The following is a 27,731-nucleotide window of genomic DNA, read 5'->3' on the forward strand; positions in this document are numbered from 1 at the left end:
ATGGCACAAAAGTCAGTTGTATGAAATTATAATCAGAAGTCCCAGCAGTAGCTTAATCTAAGAAATCTGAAACAAAAAGAGCCTAGAAGACAATAACAAATCACATGCAAATACCAGATGTTTATAGATGGATAGTCCTTACAAAGTTAAGATCACATATTTGCCACATCTTAACACAGGTACTCTCCCCAGAATTGAATGCACGTTCGAGCCACTGACATCAAAGATTTCCCTCAAATAGTTATTAGGCAGTATAAATGAAGGCTAATCAATCATTTATAGATGCTGTTTTTAGCAACCAACCCCTCTGGAGCTGCCGGTATGGGGGCCACTAGCAGCCACAGTTGGGCTGCGGTGGAGGAGGGGTTTCCTTGAGTCTTGTGTTCTGCTTTGCGGCAGTGATGGCTGGATCTGTCTCCAGGCTCTCAGACATCTTGTCACAGATGATATCCACGAGACGCTCAAATGTCTGCTTGACATTAATGTTATCCTTGGCACTTGTTTCAAAAAATTCAAATCCTGGAAGAAACACACAGAAACACAGCTTGATCATTTCCTGTGTGTGCTGAAATTAAGTGGGACGTGGTCATGGGAGGCTGGCAGTGGCTGGTGGATGTGGTTTAGGTGAGAGATAGGTGTGAGGTGTCATGTGAAGATATTGCTACCCATGAACCAGGAACAGCAGTGCAAAGTGGAATTAGCGGTAGTTGCATCTTATTCTTCTCTAGACAAAAAAATACCTTGGCAAGAGCTGGTAATAGTAACATGAAGACTCCTCAGCATTGAGTCCATGTCGTCTCTTCCGCCCACCCCCAGATCACCATGTAGCTTCTTCTAATCTTTTCTAAGACTGGGGTTATTGGCTTTCTTTTTTTTTTTTTTTCTTTCCTTATTTCGGATTCTACCAAAGTTATTTTCATTTTTTCATTAATTTGAGGCTTAGAAGACTTCATGTTCATATTCTGCTGTGAAAGGGACTCCCAAACTCCAACACAGTGTAGCCCTAACTTTTTCCATGTCTGGCCTAGTGAAGCATTTGCGGGTAGGCCTTTGGTAAATGTCCAGTATTTCACTGGACACAAGGTGGCGCTAAAGAATCACTGGATTTACCTGAAGTGTGCTTCAGCCTCCTTTCGGAAATTGGAGTGGTGTGACCCTATCAGCACTCCAGGGCTTTGTATACCACTGCATCTAGCTACTGATGCTGATTTTCCAGAGCTTCTGTTATCTGTCAGCAGCAGTGTTTTTATCAACATCTGGGAAAGGACACGATAAATTCAAATGAGCTGCCAGAAGTGCGAGATGGTACAGAAGTGCAGTGCGAGTTTCACGCTTCTACTGAGGGATCACTACCTGGGCAGAAGCAGCCTCAGTACTCGGCTCTGAACGCAATCTTACCACTCCATTGTTTGCAGTCACATTCCACTGGCTGAGCTTGCCAGTCAGTTGCCATGACAACCTCCCCACTAGGTCAGCCAGAGATTGCTCTGGTCCATTCAGGGGATGTTGATTTAGGATGTACTGGGCTGAACACAGAAATGCTTTCCTAATCCATTCTGAATTTTACACCCTATAAATCCTTCTGGTTACATCTGGCCCTATCTCCAAGGAACCACATGGATTCAGAGTGATTAAATCATGTGATTTCATCCCAGCTCCTGAGGCCAAATGAGAAAAAACAGATTAATATTTTGCATCTGTGTCAAAACTGCTCTTATAACCTAGAAATACTTATTTTTCTTAAGCACTATTGAAGATACACAACAATAAGCAATTTTTGTGAAAATTTCTGATTTCAATTATCGATGACTAAGTCTGAACTTGAATTTCTCTAGTTACTGTGTAGTCTGTTGTTAAAATGTGAGTGAGTAACCACAGGATTTGAGGGGAAGGAACAGGATGAGTTAAGACAGGTTTTATAAAATAGAAGTGAATATTTCAAGCCCTCTTTGGCTTTTATTTCCCTTTCACTTGTCTCTCCAGATAGTGTTTATGTAGCTCTCTTAAATTCTGCATTTCTTTACAGAAAATGCTATCTGGCTGAACAAGAATTCTCTAACATTTGCAGTCTACTGGGCTAGCTCATTCACCTTTCAACAATGTGATCCAGATTTTGGAAAAAAGTGATTGCTTAGATCCTCACTTGCCTAGATGTCAGAACTATTTGCATCCTTGTGGGGATTTTCTGTTTTAACAGGAGGGTAAGTTGTACCAAAGTACAGAATTTCTTTTCTCAAAAGGTTTTAATTTTCTCTCTTTGTGACATGTCTTTTAGTTATTAGCGCGATTGGGAGAAAGCACTGAAATTGAAGGGTATCATAAAGATGTGGCCACTGTAAAACAAACAGTAGTCCATGAAAACCTTTGCCAACTGTGACTCTCTTAATCTGGGCTTTGAGTCACATACTACTGCTGGTGTACAACTTGCCGTGAGTAGAATGATCCTCAGTCCCAGCAGCCAGAGTGCTCTCAGTGTCTTGACTGTCACCTGGAACCCCAGGAACAGACCACCACGTTATAATAGCCCTCCATTTATCCAGCGTGGCTGGAGGAGGAGGTACCATCCTATGGTAAGAGCGGTGATTTGGCCACAGGAGCAATATTTACTAGCTTTATGATCATGAGAAAGTCATGTTTTTATTCTTATAATCCTTATTTATGACATTTGTCTCTCATTGAGCTTAAATGAGAAAATATATGTAAAAGTGCCAAGAAAACCAGAAAATGCTATAATTATATCATAGAATAATTATGTAATTAAAGAATACTCTCATTAAAACAACAGTAAGAGTGACTAACATTTGGATAGTTACTGTAGAACAGGTAGTATTTAAAGCACTTTATACGTTTTATCTGTGAGGTAGGTGCCAGTATTTTCTCCAAATTATCAGTAAGGAAATGGAGGCACCAAATGGCTGAATACTTTGCTCAGACATTTACTTGACCAGCCAGTAATGGCACAGTGGGCATTTAAACTAAACGTGAACATTTGCCAGCACCTTCAGATACTCTGCAGAGGCTACCATTTGGTTCCAGTAGAATCAGAAGTTCTGTGCTGATATAACAGACTTTCATCAATTCAAATAGATTTAACACTCCCAGTGAACCAAGTGAAACATCTTTTCTTAATGATCCCAAAGATACTCTGGTATTTTATGCTGCCTAAGGTTCATCAAGGTAGCCATCAGGACAGCTATATGTCTATAGAGAAATATGTGAAAGGTTCTGGAAATTAGGCTGACCACATGAGCTGTTTGTCATAAAATGAGATATTCAGGGTAAAAATCAACATCTTTATTTTAACATATAGTTATTTGGATTCAGGGCAAAGCAGTTTTGTTGTTTAGTTGCTAGGTCATGTCTCACTCTTGCACCTCCATGGATGTAACCTGCCAGGCTCCTCTGTTCATGGGAGTTTTTTGGCAAGAATATTGGAGTGGGCTGCCGTTTCCTTCTCCAGGGGATCTTCCTGACGCAGGGATTGAACCCACTGTTCTTACATCTTCTGCATTGGCAGGCAGACTCTTTACCACTGTGCCACCTGGGAACAAAGCAAGTTTACTGTGCAATAAATGATTTTCCCTTCAGGGGAATGAGTATCTTCAGGCAATTTTGTGTTAGACTACACCCCACACCTATATGTGTCCATGGTGTTGAAAGCTTGTGGACTAAATCCTTAACATTTCAGCCTTTATTTTTCCACTGAATCCTTGTTAGATTTTCTGGCCATTACTGCTCAATGTGTCATACTAACTTCAACTATGGTGGTTCAGATGGTAAGGAATCTGCCTGCAATGCAGGACACTCGGGTTTGATCCCTGGGTCAGGAAGATCCCCTGGAGAAGGGAATGGCTATTCATTCCAGTAATCTTGCCTGTAGAATTCCATGGACAGAGGAGCCTAGTGACTACAGTCCATGGGGTTGCAAAGAGTCAGACACAACTGAGCAGCTAACACTTTCACTTTTCAACTTCAGCAATAGCAACATGCCCTTGTTCTTAGAAATATTTAACCCCACATCCATACGCACAATCATTGGAGAGCCAGCACTTCAGCCAGTGATCCTTAGGAAATAGTCTTTTTCATAAAACTTTGAAGATCATTTCCAATTTATTAAGTAGGACAGTGGTTCAGCAGATCAAATAACTAGCCCAAGGTCACACTGCAAGCTGATTGATTGTGAAGGGTGACAGAGATCTCCCAATAAATAGATTACTGGTTAAGCCTACAGCTTTGGACATCTGTCCCTCAGACTACATCATTCAGTATTAATAACTGCAGCACATATGTTTTCCTCAGCAAATCAGTGAACACTTTCAGTTAACCACAGATACTAGTCATCCATTCTGATTCCTCTCTGGTACAGACAGCACTGTTCTCAAGTTGGATGAGCCTTGCACTATGGTTCAGTACATATATTGAGCTGTATAAAATCAGCAGATAACCTTATGGGGATTTCCTTGTGTGTCATTTGTTGCTTTTCCTGTGTTGCTTGTATATTTTCTCTTTGTATTTAATTTTTGTCAGTTTGATTAATATGTGTCTCACCATGTTCCTCCTTGGGTTTATCTTGTATGGGACTCTCTGTACTTTCTGGACTTGGGTGACTTTCCTTTTCCTGGTTTAATTTCCCTCATTAGGGAAGTTTTCAGCCATAATCTCTTTGAATATTTTCTCAGGCCCTTTCTCTCTCTCCTTCTTCTGGGACCAATATAATGCAAATATTGGATACATTTAATGTTGTCCCGGGGCAAGAAAGCAGAGAGAGGTGGTACAAACCAGCTTTCACTCTACTGTCCAAAGGATGTTATCCTGATTTCGTACCACTAGAGGTCTACCTACAATAGAATCACCAGAAGTACTTAAAAACTTCATACAAACTTCACCTCAGACATACTAAACTGGAGTTGTAAGAAGGACCTTAAAACACACATTTTTAAATGGCTCCTTAAGCTGGTTTCTTATGCACCTGAAAGGTTAAGATTCACTAGCCTCTCTACACCCATGTTCATTACAGCATCATTTACAGTAGCCAAAAGGTGGTAGCTAATCCAAGAATTTATCAGCTGATGAATGAGTAAACAAAATGTGGTATATACATACACTGGACTAATGTTAAGTCTTAAATTCTGACACATGCTACAACATGTGTGAATCTTGAAATTATGCCATGTATAATAAACTAGCGACAAAAAAGTACAAAGTAGTCAGATTCAGAGGGACTGAACGTGAAGGGCCAGAGGCTGGGGAGGGAAAAACAGATGTCATATAACAGGTATAGCATTTCACTTTTGCAGAATGAACTGAGCTCTGGCAATTTGTGGCACAACGAAGTGGATACATGCTAAACTGTATGCTTTAAAATAAAGCTTACCATGTTTTATCAAAATTAAAAAAAAAATCTTAGCAATAAATGTCTGAGAATCTAAGAATACAAGAAGAATCATAGTCTTCATAGCTCCAGAAACTAGAAAAAGAAAGAACGAACAAATCCCAAAGTTAGCAGAAGGAAAGACTTGATAAAGATCAGAGTGGAAATAAATCAAATAGAAACAAACAGAAAAGTAAGAGCTGATTCTTGGAAAAGATAAGCAAAAATGACAAACCTATAGCTAGACTCTCCAAGAAAAAAAGAGAGGACTCAAGCCAGAAATGAAAGAGAAGACATTAGCAGAGAAACCCAAAGGATTGTAAGAGACCGCCGTGAACAATTATGTGGCAACAAATTGGACAACCTAGAGGAAATGAATACATTCCTAGAAACACACAATTTCCCAGGACTCAATCATGAAGAAACAGTCTGAACGGAACAAATACTAGTAAGGAAACTGAATAAGTCATCAAAAACCTCTCAACAAACAAAAGCTCACGATCAGATGGCTTCACTGGTGAATTCTATCAAATGCTTAAAGAAGAATTAATACTAACATTTCTAATGCTTCATTTTATGAGGTCAGGATTACCCACATACCAAAATGAGACAAGGATACAACAAGAAAATTGCAGGCCAATATCTCTAAAGAACATAGATGTAAAACATCCTCAACAAAATATTAGCAAACCAAGTTCAATACATTGAAGGAATTATATACCGTGATCAAGTGGGATATATTCCAGGGATGCAAGGATGATTCAGCATCTGCTATCAGTCAACAGACTATACGTATGAACAAAACGAAAGATAAAAATCATGATCATCTTAGTAGGTACAGAAAAAGCATTTAACATAATTCAACATGCATTTATGATAAAACTCACAAAGTGGATATAGAAGGACTGTACTTCAACATAATAAAGGCCATATATGCCCACCCCATAGCTAACATCATAGTGGTGAAAAGCTGAAAGTTTTCCCTCAAGATCAGGAACAAGACAGAAATACCATCTCTTGCCACTTTGATTCAGCATGGTAGTGGAAGTTTTAGCCAGAGAAATCAGGAAAGAAAAGGAAATAAAAGACATCCAAATTGGGAAAGGAAGGAGTAAAGCTGTAACTATTTGCAGATGACGTAACTAAATACAGAAAACCTTAAAGACTCTATCACAAAACTGCAGAATAAACAAATGCAGTAAAGTTGCAGAATACAAAATCAGTATATAAAAATCTGTTTTGTTTTCTATTCATTAATAACATTATCAGAAAAAAATTTAAAATCTGTTCCAATTACATTAAAAAAGAATAAAATACCTAGGAATAAATTCAACCAAGATGGTGAAAGATAAGTATACTTATCTGCAAGACACCAGCGGAAAAAACTGTAAGACACCAATGGGAAAAAAGCTGAAGATACAAATGAATGGAAAGATCTTCATAGATTGGAAGAATACTGTTAAAATGTCCATACTACCCAAAGGAATCTACAGACCTGGTGAAAATCCTTATCAAAATTCCAATGACATTTTTCACAGAAATAGAAAAAGCAATCCTAAATTTTATATAAAATTACAAAACATTCCCTGAAATAGCCAAAGCAGTCTTAAGCAAGAACAAAGCCAAAGGCAACATACTACCTGATTTCAAACTAATAATATATTACAAAGCTATAGTAATCAAAGGGAGCTTTCCTGACAGCTCAGTGGTAAATAATCTGCCTGGAATTCAGGAGACCCAGTTCAGTCCCTAGGTTGGGAAGATCCCCTGGAGAAGGAAATGGCAACCCATTCAAGTATTCTTGCCTGAAAAATCCCATGGGCAGAGGAGCTACGGCCCTTTAGGGTCACAAAGAGTTAGACATGACTGAGCAACTAAGCACATATGGTAATCAAAACGCTATTTTGTGAGATAAAAATAGACACACAGATCAGTGGAAAAGAAAGCTCAGGAATAAAGCCATGTATGTGTGGTTGAATAATTTACAACAAAGAAGCCAAAAATACATAATGAGGAAAGGACAGTCTGTTTAATAAGTGGTACTGAAAAAGCTGGACAATCACATGGAAGAGAATAAGACCAGACCACTAGCTTACCCCATACACAACAATTAAACTGGATAAAAGATTTGAATGTAAGACCTAAAACTGTAAAACTTCTAGAAGAAAATATGAGCTGTAAACTCCTTGATATTAATCTTTGTGATGATATTTTACATCTGACTCTAAGAGCAGAGGCAGCAAAAGCAAAAATAAACAAGTGGGATTGCATCAAACTAAAAAACTTCTAGGAAACTATCAACAAAATGAAAAGGCAACCTATACATTATTGATAGCAAAAAAAAAAAAAAAAAGCTCAGCATCACTAAATGTCAGGGAAGTGAAAATCAAAACCACAATGAGACATCACCTCACACCTGTCAGGATGGTTGTTGTCAAAAACACGAGAAATAATACATGTTGGTGAGAATGTGGAGAAAAGGGAATGCTAGTATACTGTTGATGGGAATAAGTTGCTATAGCCACTGTGGAAAACAGAATGGAGTTCCTCAAAAAATTGAAAATAGAAGTTCTGTATGATCCAGCAATTCCACTTCAGGTTATTTATCTGAAGAAAACAAACAATAACTGGAAAACACATGTGCACCCTCATGTTTATCACAGCACTATTTATAATAGCTAAGACATGGAAGATTGCTGGGAGAAATATCAATAACCTCAGATATGCAGATGACACCACCATTATGGCAGGAAGCGAAGAAGAGCTAAAAAGCCTCTTGATGAAAGTGAAAGAGGAGAGTGAAAAAGTTGGCTTAAAGCTCAACATTCAGAAAACTAAGATCATAGCATCCGTTCCCATCATTTCATGGCAAATAGATGGGAAAACAGTGGAAACAGTGGCAGACTTTATTTTTTCGGGCTCCAAAATCACTGCAGATGGTGACTGAAGCCATGAAATTAAAAGATGCTTACTCCTTGGAAGAAAAGTTATGACCAAACTAGACAGTATATTGAAAAGCAGAGACATTACTTTGCAAACAAAGGTCCTTCTAGTTAAGGCTATGGTTTTTCCAGTGGTTATGTGTGGATGTGAAAGTTGGACCATAAAGAAGTCTGAGTGCTGAAGAATTGATGCTTTTGAACTGTGGTGTTGGAGAAGACTCTTGAGAATCCCTTGGACTACAAGGAGATTCAACCAGTCCATCCTAAAGGAAATTAGTCCTGAGTATTCATTGGAAGGACTGATGTTGAAGCTGAAACCCCAATACTTTGGCCAAGTGATGTGAAGAACTGATTCACTGGAAAAGACCCTGATGCTGGGAAAGATTGAGGGCAGGAGGAGACGGGGATGACAGAGGATAAGATGGTTGGATGGCATCACTGGCTTGATGGACATGAGTTTGTTGGTGTTTGATGGAGTTGGTGATGGACAGAGAGGCCTGGCGTGCTGCAGTCCATGGGGTCGCAAAGAGTTGGACACGACTGAGTGACTGAACTGAAGACACAGAAACAGCCTAAGAGTACACAGATTGAGTGAATTTTTAAAATGTGATATATAGGCTCCGGAGCCTGTTATACAGAGTGAAGTAAGCCAGAAAGAAAAACACCAATACAGTATACTAATGCATATATATGGAATTTAGAAGATGGTAATGATAACCCTGTATGTGAGACAGCAAAAGAGACACAGATGTATAGAACAGTCTTTCGGACTCTGTGAGAGAGGGAGAGGGTGGGATGGTTTGGGAGAATGGCATTGAAACATGTATAATATCATATAAGAAATGAATCGCCAGTCCAGGTTCGATGCAGGATACAGGATTCTCAGGGCTGGTGCACTGGGATGACCCAGAGGGATGGTACAGGGAGGGAGGTGGGAGGGGGGTTCAGGATGGGGAACACGTGTATACCCGTGGCGGATTCATGTTGATGTATGGCAAAACCAATACAATATTGTAAAGTAATTAGCCTCCAATAAATAAATTTAAATTTAAAAAAATCTGATATATATGTGTGTTTATATGTGTCTATATATATATATGCAAACACAGAATATTATTCAGTCATGTAAAAATGAAATCTTGGAATTTGCAACAAATGGATAGACCTTGAAGGCATTATGCTAAGTGAATTAAGTCAAACAGGGAAAGACAAATACTGTATGATCTAATGTATATGTAGAATAAAAAAAAGTTAAGCTCAAAGATACTGAGAACAGATTAGTGGTTGCCAGAGGCAGGGTTGGGGGATAGGCAAAATGGGGGGTCATAGCGTACAAATTTGTTATAAAAGATTCACTATCCTTATACACTGTTGATGGGAGTGTAAAATGGCGCAGCCTCTTTCGAAAACATTCTGACAGTTTCTCAAATGGTTCAACATACTTACTGTATAACTTACAATTCCACTTCTAGGTACATTAGCAAGAGAAGTGAAAACATGTCCACAGAAATTTTGCACAGAAGTATTTAGAATAGCAATAGTTGTAATAAAAAAGTGAAAACAGCCTGAGTGTCCATCAACTGATGAGTAGATAAATAAAATGTGGAAAATGCATATAATGGAATAACTTTCAATCATAAAACGTCCTGATACAGACTAAAATGTAGATAAACCTTGAAAACATGCTAAGTGAAATAAGTCAGACAAAAGGACTACATATTATATGATTCCATTTATATGTAATGTCCACAAGAGGCAAAATTATAGAATCAGGAGAAATCGGGAGTGAATACTAATGAGCATGGGGTTTCTTCCTGGGGTGATGAAAATTGATTGTGTTAAAGGTTGCACTTCTTGGCCTTTTGGCTGAGATCGCAGACGGTAAAGCGTCTGTCTACGATGTGGGAGACTCAGGTTCGATCCCTGGGTCGGGAAGATTCCTTGGAGAAGGAAATGCCAATCCACTCCAGCACTATTGCCTGGAAAATCCCATGGACAGAGGAGCCTGGTAGGCTACAGTCCATGGGGTCGCAAAGAGTCAGACACGACTGAGCAACTTCACGTTCATGTTCAAAGACTGCACAGCTCTGTGAATATACCAAGAACCACTGAACTGAACACTGTACATGGGTGTAAATGTACACTGTAAATGTACATCGATGAGCTGTATGATACATTTATCACTTTTATCCATTTTGTACAGATGATCTTATTTACAAAAGAGAGACACAGACATAGAGAACAAATGTATAGACACCAAGGTGGGAAGACGGTGGGATGAACTGGGAGATTAAGATTGACATATGTACACCATTGACACTATGCGTGAAATAGATACTAATAAGAGTCTACTGTATAGCTCAGGGAACTCTGCTTAGTGCTCCAAGTGAAAGTGAGAAGTGTGAAAGTGTTAGTTGCTCAGTCCTGTCTGACTCTTTGCAACCATATAGACTGTAGCCCACCAGGCTTCTCTGTCCATGGGATTCTCCGGGCAAGAATACTGGAGTGGGTAGCTATTTCCCTCTCCAAGGGGTCTTCCCGACCCAGGATCGAACCCACATCTCCCGCACTATAGGCAGATTCCTTAACTGTCTGAGCCACTAGGGAAGTAGTGACCTAAGTGGGGAGGAAATCCAAAAAAGAGTATATGTGTATACATATGGATGAAGAATCACTGTTTTAAATGAATGAGAATGTTTTCCATAAGACATCGCTCCAGAAGGAATCTCCAGGCCCTACTGGGGAAACCATTCCACTCATAGAGGAGGATTCTGTCAATCAGAAAATACCACCTCATGCTCAACACAAACCTTTCAAACAGGTATTTGTCATTGTTTTTTCTCTAGCCTCAGTGGAGATTATGGTAAAGGTCTGAATACATTCTGGTGAACATGAGGAACACGAAGCACACTCAGCTTGGCTGCTGGCACTGCTCTGCCTGGCTCCCTGAAGGTCACGTGAGTGCCAGGTTCCAGGGAAGTCTGGTACTGATGCCCACACAAGGCAGCTTTAGGCCAGAAGCATACTGCTCATCAAAGTAGTGGCTTCCAGGCTGGCTCCCTGTTGGCACCTGAAGAGTACTGAAATGTCCCAGCACCCCCAAGAGACTTGTTCCCCTTGTAATTATTGGTGGTAATAATCACAATTCAAATATTCAAATATTGAGCACTTATTTAACTACCACCTTCTCAGCCTTTTCTTTAATGCATTTAAAATACTCTTATAGGCAGTGATGTATTCCCATGCATCAGTGGCTATGCCATGGTGTGAAATACCATTTGTTTCCATAAGATATTCTGGGGAATTGTTTTCTTTTTTCACCCTTAGGAAAATCCTCAACACCATGTGGGGCACTATGACTATTTCCAACTTCAGTTTGAGAGAGAAAAAAAAATTGCAACTGTTCTTTGATTCCATAAAAATCACAGTGCAGTAAATCCTTTGCATCTCTCATTGTTAAAAATCTGTGATCTGCCGTAGGTTTCTCTTTCCAAACTCCTAAATGAGAAGACTTTCTGGTTCCAGATTCTAGTTGCAGTTTCAGTGTCTTCCCCTTCCTGTGGAATTGAATGAACAAGAGCAGCACGGAAAGGTCATTCTGCTGCCAGGTGGGTGACATTTGGGCCAGAACGTGAGACTGCTGAGCAGCAGGCCAAGCTACTATATTAGCTCGTTCCCTGCTGGGCCCCAGCCTGGAGACAGACTTCAGAGGAATTGATAAGGATTTTGACCCACTTACCTGAAGAAGGCTCCACAGAAAGCAGACCAAAGCTGGAGAATAGGAGTTCAGCCAAAGGTTTGTTTTGCTAAAATAAAAGGTCAAGTATGCTAGTCTTTGACTCCTTGCCCTTAGCCAGGCCTAACTGGATGTTAGCTTTTCTGTTTTATTAGTATGCTGAAACTATGCAAGGATCATTCTGTGCCTTTGACAAATCCCACTCAATGTAGAGGTTCCCTCCTGGTCCTTCTCTCTCCAGACATTAGCTTAACACACTTCATATGTGGGAAAGGCTCAGCACAACAACAGAGAGGGAAAGAAGTATCTGAATTTGCTGATGTAGCAGCTGCCCACGCTGTGGTTCATCATCTTCAGTTAAAACACCCCCAGCACCCTGCACTCAGCCCAGCCTGTCTATTCCCCATCTGCTGAAGAGACTCAAGGTAAGCCCTTGGCAGTTTTGCCCATGTGAGTTATCTCCTTGAGTCACTGTCCCTCATTCTTTCCCCCTTCTCAATCCAACCTACTCTTCAAGACAGAGACTTCTGTATGTGATATCTGATGTGCAGACTTTTAACATTTTATTTTGAGCTGACCTTTAAAAATCTAGATTTCTGGAGTGGTATCACCAAGATGATGGTATAGGTCATTCCTGACTTCATTCCTTCACAAGGAGAGCAACTGACAACTAGCCATGTGACAAAACACCTCTGAGAAAAATCCTAGAACATGTGGGAGGCTGAAGCACCCCTGCACCCCAGAGAGCCAACACAGACTGCATTAGCAGGGCAAGGAGAGGAGCTCCACACCGACTGTCCAGGCTGGTGTGGCACCATGCCAAGAGCTGGCACTTCCTCCAGTGGGAAGACAGAGCCTGGGGTAAACATACAGCTTCCCCATATGCGGATTGCTTCTTAGGAGCCCCCATTCCAGACTCATCCCACAAGGGACGGTGAGGAAATCTCTAAGGCTTGACCGCCAGGAATCTGATGGTGATGGAGAAGTAGGGAGAAGCTCCCAGCAACACGCACTTGGATCTTGACAGACTGAGTTCCTACCTGAAGCACCCAAGTAGCAGTCCCAACCAGTGGCTTTGCTCATCTGTGGAACCAAGATGGTGGTGCAGTCTGAGCAGGGAATGGTTCTGCCTGATGCAGGTCTTCAAAGAGCCTTCTTGCTCTAACCTGGCATTCCCGCACCCAGGCATGAGAGTTGAGTCACAGCCTGGCTCACTCCTGAATGTAGCTCCCAGTACTGCCAAGTCAAAAAGGCTGGCCAGAATACCCAGAAGCTGCATAGCCCAACAACACCTGAGTAGAGAGTATGAGAGCAGAATTGATTTTCCGCAGAGCAAACCCACTCATGGTCCTGTATAGCTTGGGAAACTGGGATGTGGGTTGGCTTGAGGTAAGATCAGACTTGGATCCAATTCTCCTTTTTCATCAGGGGAGGGAAACTAATTCATAACCCCACCCATTGCTGAATATTGCCTTCAGCCCACCTGACCAGGGTACCTAACCAGAGCATAGGGGAGCTGTGTAGCCTATCTAAAAATCCTGCTTACAGTGGCACTTAAACAGAGCGCATAGCCCATAGACAGGCTTTTCCTAACATCAGAGAGTAAAATCAAGTGGCCCCATATGGCCAGGGAATTCAGTGTACAGTCTGGACAGACTCAGGTTTCTAAACAATAAGCTGTACCACCCCTGAGGTATGTCCTGCTGCCCCACCGTGCCAGGGAAGTTAATTCATAGCACCATCTACTGCTGAGCATAGTACCCAAGACAACTGTGTAAAAAGCATGGTCAGAGAACCCAGGGAAATACAGAGCGCATGCTGTAGTCCTGCTTGGGCAGGGAAACAAGCCAGCAGTCCAGTCCATTCTCAGCCTGCGGCACACACCCACCCCCAACCTCAGAGCATGGGCAGAGGCTTCACACCGACGTGCTGCCAACAGACGCCCAGAAACCCAAACTGAGCTGACTGGTGAACTCTTCTGCCAAAGAGAACCTATACATTTTGCATGAGGAAACTGTTGACTCAAATGTGTGGATAGTGATGTAAAGAATTAAGAATCATGAAAAATCAGGTACACACAATACCACCAAAGGAAATTAGTAAGCCTCAAATAACTGACACTAAAGAAACGTAAATCTATCAACTGTCAGACAAATTAGAACAGTCTTCTTTATGAAGTTTGGTGAACTACAAGAACAAACAGCTAAACAGAATTTGGAAAACAATGCATGAACGATATATGAAGTTCAACAAAAATGATAAACCTCAAAAAACATATCCTAGAGCAGAACAATATCATGAACTAAAGAATTCAATAAAGACTCAAAAGCACACTCAGCCACACGAAAGGAAGAATCAGTAGTGCAGAATTCAGAGCGCTTACAACATCCAGACAGGAACGAAAGGGAAAAAGAATGAAAAAGAGCAAAGGAAGTCTGTGGGACAGGACTTAAGTCTGTGGGACTTAACAGGATACAAAAGAAACAATATCCACATTATGGAGAGAGAAAGGAGACGAAAATACACTTAAAGCAATAATGACAGAAAACTTCCCAAATCTGGGGAGAGAAATGGACATCCAGATCCATGAATCCTACAGTACCCTTAGTAGATAAGCCCAAAAAGGGTGATATCAGACACATTTTAATTAAATTGTCAAATGTCACAGATAAAGAATTCTGAAAGCAGCAAGGGAAAAGAAAGAAGTGACAAGGGAACACCCATAAAACTACTGGTGGATTTCTCAATAGAAACGTTTCAGTCCAGGAGTCAATTAGATGATATAGTCAAAATATTGAAAGAAAAAAAACTGTCCATCAAGAATTCCACGCTCACAAAATGTTTATGGCATACAATATTATAGCCATACTCATGATCCAGTACTGGAAATATTGTTCCATTTTTAAAATCCTACTTAGTTTCTCCAGTTATGAGAGTAAGTGGCATACTGTAATTATGTAATACTTTGAAAGTGAAGTTATAAACAGGAAGAAAACAAAGACATTGCTAATCTTATATTAAATATCACCCTATGCCTATGTTGGTTTTCCCTGGTGGCTCAGACAGTAAAGAATCTGCCTACAATTCAGGAGACCCAGGCTTGATCCCTGGGTTGGACAGATCCCTAGGAGAAGAAAATGACAACCCACTCCATATTCATGCTTAGAGAATCCCATGGACAGAGGAGCCTGGTGGGCAACAGTCCATGAGGTCACAAAGAGTGGGACACAACTGAGCAACTAACACACACACACATGCTTATGTAATGATAGACTAGTATTTACATATATTTTATGCATTCATGACATAACTGACTTTAAAAAATATTTTTCAATATTTCTAGGCTTTGGGGTTTGTCCACGAGTTTTTTCACATTACTGAAATTCTCCAAAATTTTTTTCAACATATTTATTTAAAAAATTCACATATAAATGGACTGATGCAGTTTATGTCATTCAAGGGTCAACTGTATACTTTCAAGTGTACATGGAATATGTTATAGGATCAATTATATAATGGGCCAAAAAAACAAATCTTAGAAAATTCAAGATTAAAATCATAATAAGTATGTCCTTGGACCACAATGGTATATGAAACTAGAAATCAAGAAGAGGAAAGATGGAAAATTCATGCATGCATGGAAATTAAATACTTCTTCAACAATAAATGAATCAAAGAAGAAAATTAAAGGGGACTTTGACTGTGTGGATCACAATAAACTGTGGAAAATTCTGAGAGAGATGGGAATACCAGACCACCTGACCGGCCTCTTGAGAAATCTGTATGCAGGTCAAGAAGCAACAGTTAGAACTGGACATGGAACAACAGACTGGTTCCAAATAGGAAAAAAAGTACGTCAAGGCTGTATATTGTCACCCTGCTTATTGAACTTAAATGCAGAGGACATCATGAGAAACGCTGGACTTGAAGAAACACAAGCTGGAATCAAGATTGCCAGGAGAAATACCAATAACCTCAGGTATGCAGATGACACCACTTTTATGGCAGAAAGTGAAGAGGAACTAAAAAACCTCGTGATGAAAGTGAAAGAGGAGAGTGAAAAAGTTGGCTTAAAGCTCAACATTCAGAAAACGAAGATCATGGCATCTGGTCCCATCACTTCATGGGAAGTAGATGGGGAAACAGTAGAAACAGTGTCAGACTTTATTTTTTGGGCTCCAAAATCACTGCAGATGGTGACTGCAGCCATGAAATTAAAAGACGCTTACTCCTTGGAAGGAAAGTTATGACTAATCTAGATAGCATATTCAAAAGCAGAGACATTACTTTGCCAACAAAGGTCCATCTAGTCAAGGCTATGGTTTTTCCAGTGGTCATGTATGGATGTGAGAGTTGGACTGTGAAGAAGGCTGAGTGCCGAAGAATTGATGCTTTTGAACTGTGGTGTTGGAGAAGACTCTTGAGAGTCCCTTGGACTACAAGGAGATCCAACCAGTCCATTTTGAAGGAGATCAGCCCTGGGATTTCTTTGGAAGGAATGATGCTAAAGCTGAAACTCCAGTACTTTGGCCACCTCATGCGAAGAGTTGACTCATTAGAAAAGACTTTGATGCTGGGAGGGATTGGGGGCAGGAGGAGAAGGGGATGACAGAGGATGAGATGGCTGGATGGCATCACAGACTCAATGGGCGTGAATCTGAGTGAACTCCGGGAGTTGGTGACGGACAGGGAGGCCTGGCGTGCTGCAATTCATGGGGTCGCAGAGAGTCAGACATGACTGAGCAACTGAACTGAACTGAAAACATCTTGAGACAAATTTAAAGGGAAACACTACTTATCAAAACTTACGGGATGCAACAAAAATAGTTCTAAAGACGAAGTTCATAGAAATAAATACTTACACTAAGAAACATGAAAGGAACATTAAGAAACAAAAAACTATAACTCTATACCTTAAAAAACTAGAAAATGAAGAACAAATCAATTACAAAGTTAGCAGAAGGAAAGAAGTAACAGATTAGAGAAGAAATGAAATAGAGAACAGAAAAACAATAGAAAAAATTAATTCAGCTCAGTGAGACAACAGATAATCCAGCAATAAACCTATGTATATTTGGTTAATTAGTTTACAATAAAGGAGCCAAGAATATATGGTGAGGAAGGGACAGTCCTTTCAATAAATAGCACTGGAAGCCACATGCAAAAGAATACAACTGGAAACTTATTTTATACTTTATATAAAAATTCACTCACAATGGATTAAAGACCTGAAACCATAAAACTTCTAGAAGAAAACAGGCAGTAAGCTCCTTGACATTGGTCTTGGTGATTTTTTGGATCTAACTCCAAAAGCTAAGGCAATGAAAGCAAAATGAAACAAATGAGACTACATCAAACAAAAGCTTCTGTACAACAAAGGAAACCATCAACAAAATGAAAAGGCAGCAGTTTTACTTCTGAATAGACAGTTTTCCAAAGAAGACATACAGATGGCCAACATGCACATGAAACAATGCCCAGCATTACTAATCAGGGAAACGCAAATCAAAACCATAATGAGACATTGTTTCACACCTGTTAGAATGGCTATCATAAAAAAAAAATCATGCAATAGCAAGCGATGGCAAAACTGTAGAGGAAAGAGAACCCTTGTGCATAATCGGTAGGAATGCAAATTTTGTAGCCACTATAAAAAACAGTTTGGAAGTTCCTCAAAAAATTAAAAATAGAACTACCACATGATCCAGCATCTCCACTTCTGGGTATTTGTAAGAAGAAAATGGAAACACTAATTTTAAAACATATATGAATCTCTGTGTTAATAGTATCATTATTATTTACAATAATCAAGATATGGAAACATAAATACACAACATTGGATGAATGTACAGAGAAGATGTGGTACATATTTATACAATGGACTACTATTCAACCATAATAAAGAATGAAACCTTGCCATTTGCAACAACATGCATGGACTTGGAAGGCATTAAATGGCAACCCACTCCAGTACTCTTGCCTGGAAAATCTCATGGACAGAGGAGCCTGGAAGGCTGCAGTCCATGGGATCGCTGAGGGTAGGACATGACTGAGTGACTTCACTTTCCCTTTTCACTTTCATGCATTGGAGAAGGAAATGGCAACCCACTCCAGTGTTCTTGCCTGGAGAATCCCAGGGACAGGGGAGCCTGGTGGGCTGCCGTCTATGGGGTCGCACAGAGTCGGTCACGACTGAAGTGACTTAGCAGCAGCATGCTAAGTGAAGTAAGTCAAACAAAGATAAATATCATATGACCTCACTTACATGTAGAATCTCAAACAAAAAAATAGCAAACAACCACCCCTCCTCTGCAAACTACCCCCCCCTAAATAAAACTTGGCTCATAGAGAACAGATTGGTGGTGATCAGAGGTGGGGGCTTGGAGGGGGCAGGCAAAATGGATGATAGGGGTCAAAGGGTACTAACATCCAGTTACAGAGTAAATCATGGAGATGGAATGTATAGCCTGGTGGTGGTTCAGTTGCCCAGTCATGTCCGGTTCTCCACAACCCCATGAACTGAAGCATACCTGGCCTCCCTATCGCTCTGTAGTTAATAATACTCTATTGTATATTTGAAAGTTGCTAAGAAAATAAATCTTTAAGTTCTCATCACAAGAAAAAATTGTCAGTATGTGTGGTGATGGATATTAGACATACTGTAATGAACATTTTTCAATAGGCAAATACTGACTCATTATGTTATATACTTGTAATATTATATGTCAGTTTACTTCAATAAAAATTTTTAAACCATACTGTTGACTGTGTCCCCTCAGAGAGATCCCAATTTAATTCACCTGATGTGCAGCTTGTGCACTGGTGTTTTTGAGAAGCCCTTCTCTAGATCCAATCTTCCTTCTAGTTTTTTTTCCTCTCCTTGCCTTGGTCCTGCCTGATTTGAATTTTCTGAGAAAGAAGTGAGACCCCTTCAATGTTCTGAAGCCTGTGACTTGAGTTAATTCATCTGTTATTCCTAGTCTCCGAGCAGTCGAATGTGGCTCTCAGTGCAACAAAGAAGGAAGCCAGCATGCTCTCTAATACCTTAGTCTTTCATTATTTAGATGGGAACTACCTTAAGTAGTCCTTCTTAAGGATTCCCTGAAATGATATTCTAAAAATACTAAGAAGTTGATGCGTGGCTTAGTGGTAATTGTTTCAGGGTAATTTTTAAGGCCCATAGAATGAGTCATCAAGAATTTCCAGAGGTTTCTTATAAAGTATAGAATGAGTAGTTAAGGAGTTTTCAGTTTATTGGTTGGAGGACATTCCATAAAGCTGGGCATTTTTTGAAAAGAGATATTATGTATCAATGGACTTCCCTGGTGGCTCAGATGGTTAAGCGTCTGTCTACAATGCAGGAGACCCTGGGTCGGGAAGATCCCCTGGAGAAGGAAATGGCAATCCACTCCAGGACTGTTGCCTGGAAAATCCCATGGACAGAGGAGCCTGATAGGCTACAGTCCATGGGGTCGCAAAGAGTCGGGCATGACTGAGCGACTTCATTTCACTTCATTATGTATCAATACTTGGGCAAGATTGTATTTGAAAGAATTTATCCTTTAACAATGATCTAGTCATTTTCTGGCATCTTTCACTGTATCGCTGGAAGACTATGGGGTTCATGAACAGAATTTAAATAGGATTACCAATTAAATAGACCCAGATTTCCTCCTGGATTGTAAAACAGAAAAATAAATTCAGTTAAGACCTTATCTGTATCTCCATATTGTTCCAAGAATATGACTCAGGTGGAGCTTAGCCGTCAGGAAGGTGTGATGCTGCTATTATAATTCTCTTCACTGGAAAATGCGTAAAGAGATCTGGCTGCTTGGGGTCAGACTGCATGGATTCAAAGTTCAGTGAAGTTACTACCTTGTTCTCTCTTACCTGGGCTGGCAAGGAAAGCCAAGAGTGTGTGTGTGTGCTAAGCTGCTTTAGTCATGTCCAACTCTTTGTGACCCTGTGGACTATACAGCTCTCCAAGGTACTCTGTCCATGGGATTCTCCAGGCGAGAACAATGGAGTGGGTTTCTGCGCCCTCCTCCAGGGGATCTTCCCGACCCAGGGATCGAACCTGAATCTCTTATGTCTCCTGAGTTGGCAGGTGGGGTCTTTACCACTAGCACCACCTAGGAAGTCCAAAAGACTCTAAACAGGAACCAGTTGGAGGATCCTAAAATCAGAGTTCCTAAATTAGGTAACCCTACAGTCTCAGCAGAAATCAGCAGCATGTGCATTAAAATCTCAGGAGGTAGACTTTCTTGGCTTGGTTACAATGATGTCCCATCCACCTTAGTATTTTTTTTTAATTAATTAACTGGAGGCTAGTTACTTTATAATATTGTGGTTTTTGCCAAACATTGACAAATGAATCAGTCATGGGTGTACATGTGTCCTGCATCCTGAAGCCCCTCCCCCTCCCTCAGGGTTGTCCCAGGGCACTGGCTTTGAGTGCCCTGTTTTATGCACAAAACTTGCACTGGTGATCTGTTTCACATATGGTGATATACACGTTTCATTGCTATTCTCTCAAATCATCCCACCCTTGCCTTCTCCCACAGAGTCTGTTATTTATATCTTTGTCTCTTTTGCAGTCTCTCATATAGGGTCAGCATTACTATCTTTCAAAATTCCATATATATGTATTAATATACTATATCAGTGTTTTTCTTTCTGACTTCACTCTGTATAATAGACTCCAGTTTCATCCACCTCATTAGAACTGATTCAAATGCATTTTTTTAATAGCTGAGTAATATTCCATTGTGTATGTGTACCACAGCTTTCTTATCCATTCGTCTGCCAGTGGACATCTAGGTTGCTTCTTTCTATGTCCTGGCTATTGTAAATAGTGCTGCGATGAACACTGGGGTACCCATGTCTCTTTCAGTTCTGGTTTCCTTGGTGTGTATGCCCAGCAGTGGGATTGCTGGGCTGCATGGCAGGTCTATTTCCAGTGCTTTAAGGAATCTCCACACTGTTCTCCATAGTAGCTGTACTAGTTTGCATTCCCACCAACAGTGTAAGAGGGTTCCCTTTTCTCCACACCCTCTCCAGCATTTATTGTTTGTACTTTTTGATAGCAGCCATTCTGACTGGTGTGAGATGGTACCTTATTGTGGTTTTGATTTGCATTTCTCTGATCAGTGATGTTGAGCATCTTTTCATATGTTTGTTAGCCATTTGTATGTCTTCTTTGGAGAAATGTCTGTTTAGTTCTTTGGCCGATTTTATGATTGGGTTTTTTATTTTTCTGGTATTGAGCTGCATGAGCTGCTTGTACGTTTTTGAGATTAATTCTTTGTCACTTGCTTCGTTTGCTATTATTTTCTCCCATTCTGAAGGCTGTTTTTTCACCTTGCTTATAGTTTCCTTTGTTGTGCAAAAGCTTTTAAGTTTAATTAGGTCTCATTTGTTTATTTTTGCTTTTATTTCCATTACTCTGGGAGGTGGGTCATAGAGGATCTGCTGTGATTTATGTCAGAGAGTGTTTTGCCTATGTTTTCCTCTAGGAGTTTTATAGTTTCTAGTCTTGCATTTAGATCTTTAATCTATTTTGAGTTTACTCTTGTGTGTGGTGTTAGAAAGTGTTCTAGTTTCATTCTCTTGCAGGTGGTTCACCAGTTTTCCCAGCACCACTTGTTAAAGAGATTGTCTTTTCTCCATTGTATATTCTTGCTTCCTTTGTCAAAGATAAGGTGTCCATCAGTTCAGTTCAGTTCAGTTTGTCGTTCAGTCGTGTCCAACTCTGTGACCCCATGAATCACAGCACGCCAGGCCTCCCTGTCCATCACCAACTCCCGGAGTTCACCCAAACTCATGTCGATCGAGTTGGTGATGCCATCCAGCCATCTCATCCTCTGTCATTCCCTTTTCCTCCTGCACCCAATCCCTCCCAGCATCAGAGTCTTTGCCAAGGAGTCAACTCTTTGCATGAGGTGGCCAAAGTACTGGAGTTTCAGCTTTAGAATCAGACCTTCCAATGAGCACTCAGGGCTGATCTCCTTTAGAATGGACTGGTTGGATCTCCTTGCAGTCCAAGGGACTCTCAAGAAGTCTTCTCCAACACCACAGTTCAAAAGCATCAATTCTTCAGCGCTCAGCTTTCTTCACAGTCCAACTCTCATCCATACATGACCCCTGGAAAAACCATAGCCTTGACTAGACGGAACTGAGTCGGCAAAGTATTATCTCTGCTTTTCAATATGCTATCTAGGTTGGTCATAACTTTCCTTCCAAGGAGTAAGCGTCTTTTAATTTCATGGCTACAGTCACCATTTGCAGTGATTTTGGAGCCCGCCAAAAATAAAGTCTGACAGTGTTTCCCCATCTATTTCCCATGAAATTATGGGACCAGATGCCATGATCTTAGTTTTCTGAATGTTGAGTTTTAAGCCAACTTTTTCATTCTCCTCTTTCACTTTCATCAAGAGGCTCTTTAGTTCTTCTTCACTTTATGCCATAAGGGTGGTGTCATCTGCATATCTGAGGTGATTGATATTTCTCCCGGCAATCTTGATTCCAGCTGGTGTTTCTTCCAGCCCAGTGTTTCTCATGATGTCCTCTGCATAAAAGTTCAATAAGCAGGGGGACAATATACAGCCTGATGTACTCCTTTTCCTATTTGGAACCAGTCTGTTGTTCCATGTCCAGTTCTAACTGTTGCTTCCTGACCTGCATACAGATTTCTCAAGAGGCAGGTCAGGTGGTCTGGTATTCCCATCTCTTTCAGAATTTTCCACAGTTTATTGTGATCCACACAGTCAAAGGCTTTGGCATAGTCAATAAAGCAGAAATAGATGTTTTTCTCGAACTCTTGCTTTTTCCATGATCCAGCGGAAGTTGGCAATTTGATCTCTGGTTCCTCTGCCTTTTCTAAAACCAGCTTGAACATCTGGAAGTTCATGGTTCACATATTGCTGAAGCCTGGCTTGGAGAATTTTGAGCATTCCTTTACTAGCGTGTGAGATGAGTGCAATTATGCGGTACTTTGAGCATTCTTTGGCATTGCCTTTCTTTGGGACTGGAATGAAAACTGACCTTTTCCAGTCCTGGGGCCACTGCTGAGTTTTCCAAATTTGTGGCATATTGAGTGCAGCACTTTCACAGCATCATCTTTCAGGATTTGAAATAGCTCAACTGGAATTCCATCACCTCCACTAGCTTTGTTCGTAGTGATGCTTGCTAAGGCCCACTTGACTTCACATTCCAGGATGTCTGGCTCTAGGTGAGTGATCACACCATAGTGATTATCTTGGTTGTGAAGAACTTTTTTGTATAGTTCTTCTTTGTATTCTTGCCACCTCTTCTTAATATCTTCTGCTTCTGTTAGGTCCATACCATTTCTGTCCTTTATCGAGCCCATCTTTGCATGAAATGTTCCCCTGGTATCTCTAATTTTCTTGAAGAGATCTCTAGTCTTTCTCATTTTGTTGTTTTCTTCTATTTCTCTGCATTGATCGCTGAGGAAGGCTTTCTTTATCTCTTCTTGCTATACTTTGGAACTCTGCATTCAGATGCTTATATCTTTCCTTTTCTCCTTTGCTTTTCAATTCTCTTTTCACAGCCATTTATAAGGCCTCCCCAGAGAGCCATTTTGCTTTTTTGCATTTCTTTCCCACAGGGATGGTCTTGATCCCTGTCTCCTGTACAGTGTCACAAACCTCCATCCATAGTTCATCAGGCACTCTATCTATCAGATGTAGTCCCTTAAATCTATTTCTCACTTCCACTGTATAATCATAAGGGATTTGATTTAGGTCATACCTGACTGGTCTAATGGTTTTCCCCACTTTCTTCAATTTAAGTCTGAATTGGGCAATAAGGAGTTCATGATCTGAGCCATAGTCAGCTCCTGGTCTTGTTTTTGCTGACTGTTTAGAGCTTCTCCATCTTTGGCTGGAAAGAATACAATCAGTCTGATTTCGGTGTTGACCATCTGGTAATGTCCATGTATAGAGTCTTCTGTTGTGTTGTTGGAAGAGGGTGTTTGCTATGACCAGTGTGCTCTCTTGGCAAAACTCTATTAACCTTTGCCCTGCTTCATTCTGCATTCCAAGGCCAAATTTGCCTGTTACTCTAGGTGTTTCTTAACTTCCTACTTTTGCATTCCAGTCCCCTATAAAGAAAAGGATATCTTTTTAGGGCGTTAGTTCTAAACGTCTTGTAGGACTTCATAGAACCGTTCAACTTCAGCTTGTTCAGCGTTACTGCTGGGGCATAGGCTTGGATTACTATGATATTGAATGGTTTGCCTTGGAAATGAACAAGGTGTCCATAGGTGCATGTATTTATCTCTGGGCTATTTTTTTCCATTGATCTATATTTCTGTCTTTGTGCAAGCACCATACTGACTTGAATGTAGCTTTGAAGTATAGTCTAAAGTCAGGTTGATCCTCTGTTCTTCTTTCTCAAGATTGCTTTGGCTATTCAAGGTTTTTTTGTATTTCCATACAAATTGTGAAATTATTTGTTCTAGTTCTGTGAAAAATACCATTGGTTTCTTGATAGGGATTGCATTGAATCTATAGATTGCTTTGGGTAGTATACTCATTTTCACTATATTGATTCTTCCAATACATGAACATGGTATATTCCTTCATCTATTTATGTCCTCTTTGATTTCTTTCATCAGTTTTATAGTTTTCTATATATAGCTCTTTTGTTTCTTTAGGTAGATTTATTCCTGAGTATTTTATTTTTTTCATCACAATGGTGAATGTAATTTTTTCCTTAATATCTCTGTTTTCTCATTGTTAGTGTATAGGAATGCAAGGCATATTGGTGTGTTAATTTTATATCCTGCAACTTTACTATATTCATTGATTAGCTCTAGTAATTTTCTGGTGGTGTCTTTAGGGTTTTCTATATAGAGGATCATGTCATCTGCAAACAGTGAAAGTTTTACTTTTTTTCAATCTGGATTCTTTTTATTTCTTTTTCTTCTCTGATTGCTGTGGCCAAAACTTCCAAAACTATGTTGAATAATAGTGGTGAGAGTGGGTACCCTTGTCTTGTTCCTGACTTTAGGGGGAATACTTTCAATTTTTCTCCATTGAGCATAATGTTTGCTGTGGGTTTATCATATATGGCTTTTATTATGTTGAGGTATGTTTCTTCTGTGCCTGCTTTCTGGAAGGTTTTATCATAAATGGATGTTGAATTTTGTCAAAGGCTTTCTCTGCATTTATTGAGATAATCATATGGTTTTTATCTTTCAGTTTGTTACTGTGGTGTATCATATTGATTTGCAAATATGAAGAATCCTTGCATCCCTGGGATAAAGCCCACTTAGTCATGATGTATGATCTTTTTAATATATTGTTGGATTCTGTCTGCTAGAATTTTGTTGAGGATTTTTGCATCTATGTTCATCACTGATATTGGCTCATAGTTTTCTTTTTTTGTGACATCTTTTTCAGGTTTTGGTATTAGGGTGATGGTGGCCTCATAGAATGAGTTTGGAAGTTTACCTTCCTCTGCAATTTACTGGAAGAGTTTGAGTAGGATAGATGTTAGCTCTTCTCTTAATTTTTGGTAGAATTTACCTGTGAAGCCAACTGGTCCTGGGCTTTTGTTTGTTGGAAGATTTTTGATTATGGTTTTGATTTCCATGCTTATGATGGGTCTGTTAAGATTTTCTATTTCTACCTGGTTCAGTTTTGGAAGGTTATACTTTTCTAAGAACTTGTCCATTTCTTCCAAGTTGTCCATTTTATTGGCATATAGTTGCTAATAGTAGTCTCTTATGATCCTTTGTATTTCTGTGTTGTCTGTTGTGATTTCTCCACTTTCATTTCTAATTTTATTGATTTGATTCTTCTTTTCTTGATGAGTCTGGCTAATGGTTTGCCTATTTTATTTATCTTCTAAAAGAACCAGCTTTTAGTTTTGTTGACATTTGCTATAGTCTCCTTTGTTTCTTTCTCATTTATTTCTGCCCTAATTTTTATGATTTCTTTCCTTCTACAAACCTGGGGTTCTTCATTTCTTCTTTTTCTAGGTGCTTTCGGTGTAAAGTTAGGTTATCTATTTTATTTTTCTCTTGTTTCTTGAGGTAGGCTTGTATTGTGATGAACCGTCCCCTTAGCACTGCTTTTACTGAATCCCATAGATTTTGGATTGTTGTGTTTTCATTTTCATTTGTTTCTATGCATGTTTTGATTTCTTTTTTGATTTCTTCTGTGATTTGTTGGTTATTCAGAAGTGTCTTGTTTAGCCTCCATATGCTTGTATTTTTAATAGTCTTTTTCCTGTAGTTTACATTTAATCTTACCACATTGTGATCAGAAGTGATGCTTGAAACGATTTCAGTTTTTTTGAATTAACCAAGGCTAGATTTATGGCCCAGGATGTGATCTATCCTGGAGAAGGTTCCGTGTACACTTGAGAAAAAGGTGAAATTCATTGTTTTAGGGTGAAATATCTGATAGATATCAATTAGGTCTAACTGGTCCATTGTATCATTTAAAGTTTGTATTTTCTTGCTAATTTTCTGTTTGGTTGATCTATCCATAGGTGTGAGTGGAGTATTAAAGTCTCCCACCATTACTGTGTTACTGTTAATTTCCCCTTTCATACTTGTTAGCATTTGCCTTACATATTGTGGTGCTCCTATGTTGGGTGCATATATAATTGTTATATCTTCTTCTTGGATTGATCTTTGATCACTATGTAGTATCCTTCTTTGTCTCTTTTCACAGCCTTTATTTCAAAGTCCATTTTATCTGATATGAGTATTGCTACTCCTGCTTTCTTTTGGTCTCCATTTGCATGAAATATCTTTTTCCAGCCCTTCACTTTCAGTCTATATGTGTCCCTTGGTTTGAGGTGGGTCTCTTGTAGACAGCATATATAGGGGTCTTGTTTTTGTATCCATTCAGCCAGTCTTTGTCTTTTGGTTGGGGCATTCAACCCATTTACATTTAAGGTAATTATTGATAAGTATGATCCTGTTGCCATTTACTTTGTTGTTTTGGTTTCAAGTTTATAAACCTTTTCTGTATTTCCTGTCTAGAGAAGATCCTTTAGCATTTATTGAAGATCTGGTTTGCATCCACCCTAGTTTTAACATATCTCTAAAAGTGATATCAAGTCATATGAAGCCTCATAGCCAACATGTCCAAACTCTTATTCTTGACAGGACAGAAATGTCCCCAAAAGAATTCAGACTCTATTAGCTGTGGTGCATCTGCCTCACTTGATATATCTTGACCTTTAGGGAAGCAACTCTGTATCCTGTCTGTACCACCTCCCTCTCCTCCAGATGCAATCAGTTCTTTCAGTATATTCCTTGTTTAGTTAAGGAATCCTTTCCAATTTGTCTTTAATTTACCTTTTTCTACTTCAAGAGATTATTCCCTTGGAGAATTGCTTAACTAAGCCAATCTTTGTTGAATCAGTGTTTCAGAGATAGACATAAGAATGTGCCTTTTTGGGAGTCTTCATATTTCTAAAAGAGAAGGAACTATCTACTTGTATTATAGATCTGCATGTCCCTTCTTCATCCTTCAAGTTATACTTGTTTTAATGTTTTCCAACCCTGTTTAATTTGTATTTTCATGATACTTTATTATATTTTTGATATGCAGACCACACATGAAGCTCCACAGTGAGGATGATATATCATGACTGTTTGATATCATTATAGGTGTTTAATAAACATTTGAAGATGAATAAT

General features: G+C 39.6%; 1 protein-coding gene across 1 annotated transcript in view; it reads right to left on the minus strand.

The window, feature by feature from the left end:
- Positions 1-331: 331 nt before the first annotated feature.
- The window catches only part of RAB3C (RAB3C, member RAS oncogene family), a 262,371-nt gene continuing 234,971 nt past the window's right edge, over positions 332-27,731 (minus strand). The window contains exon 4 of the mRNA XM_052659277.1: positions 332-519. Within this exon, the coding sequence (XP_052515237.1) occupies positions 332-519 (188 nt within the window). The remainder of the gene's footprint in view (positions 520-27,731) is intronic.

Source organism: Budorcas taxicolor, chromosome 20 (assembly GCF_023091745.1).
Source record: "Budorcas taxicolor isolate Tak-1 chromosome 20, Takin1.1, whole genome shotgun sequence".
NCBI lineage: Eukaryota > Metazoa > Chordata > Mammalia > Artiodactyla > Bovidae > Budorcas > Budorcas taxicolor.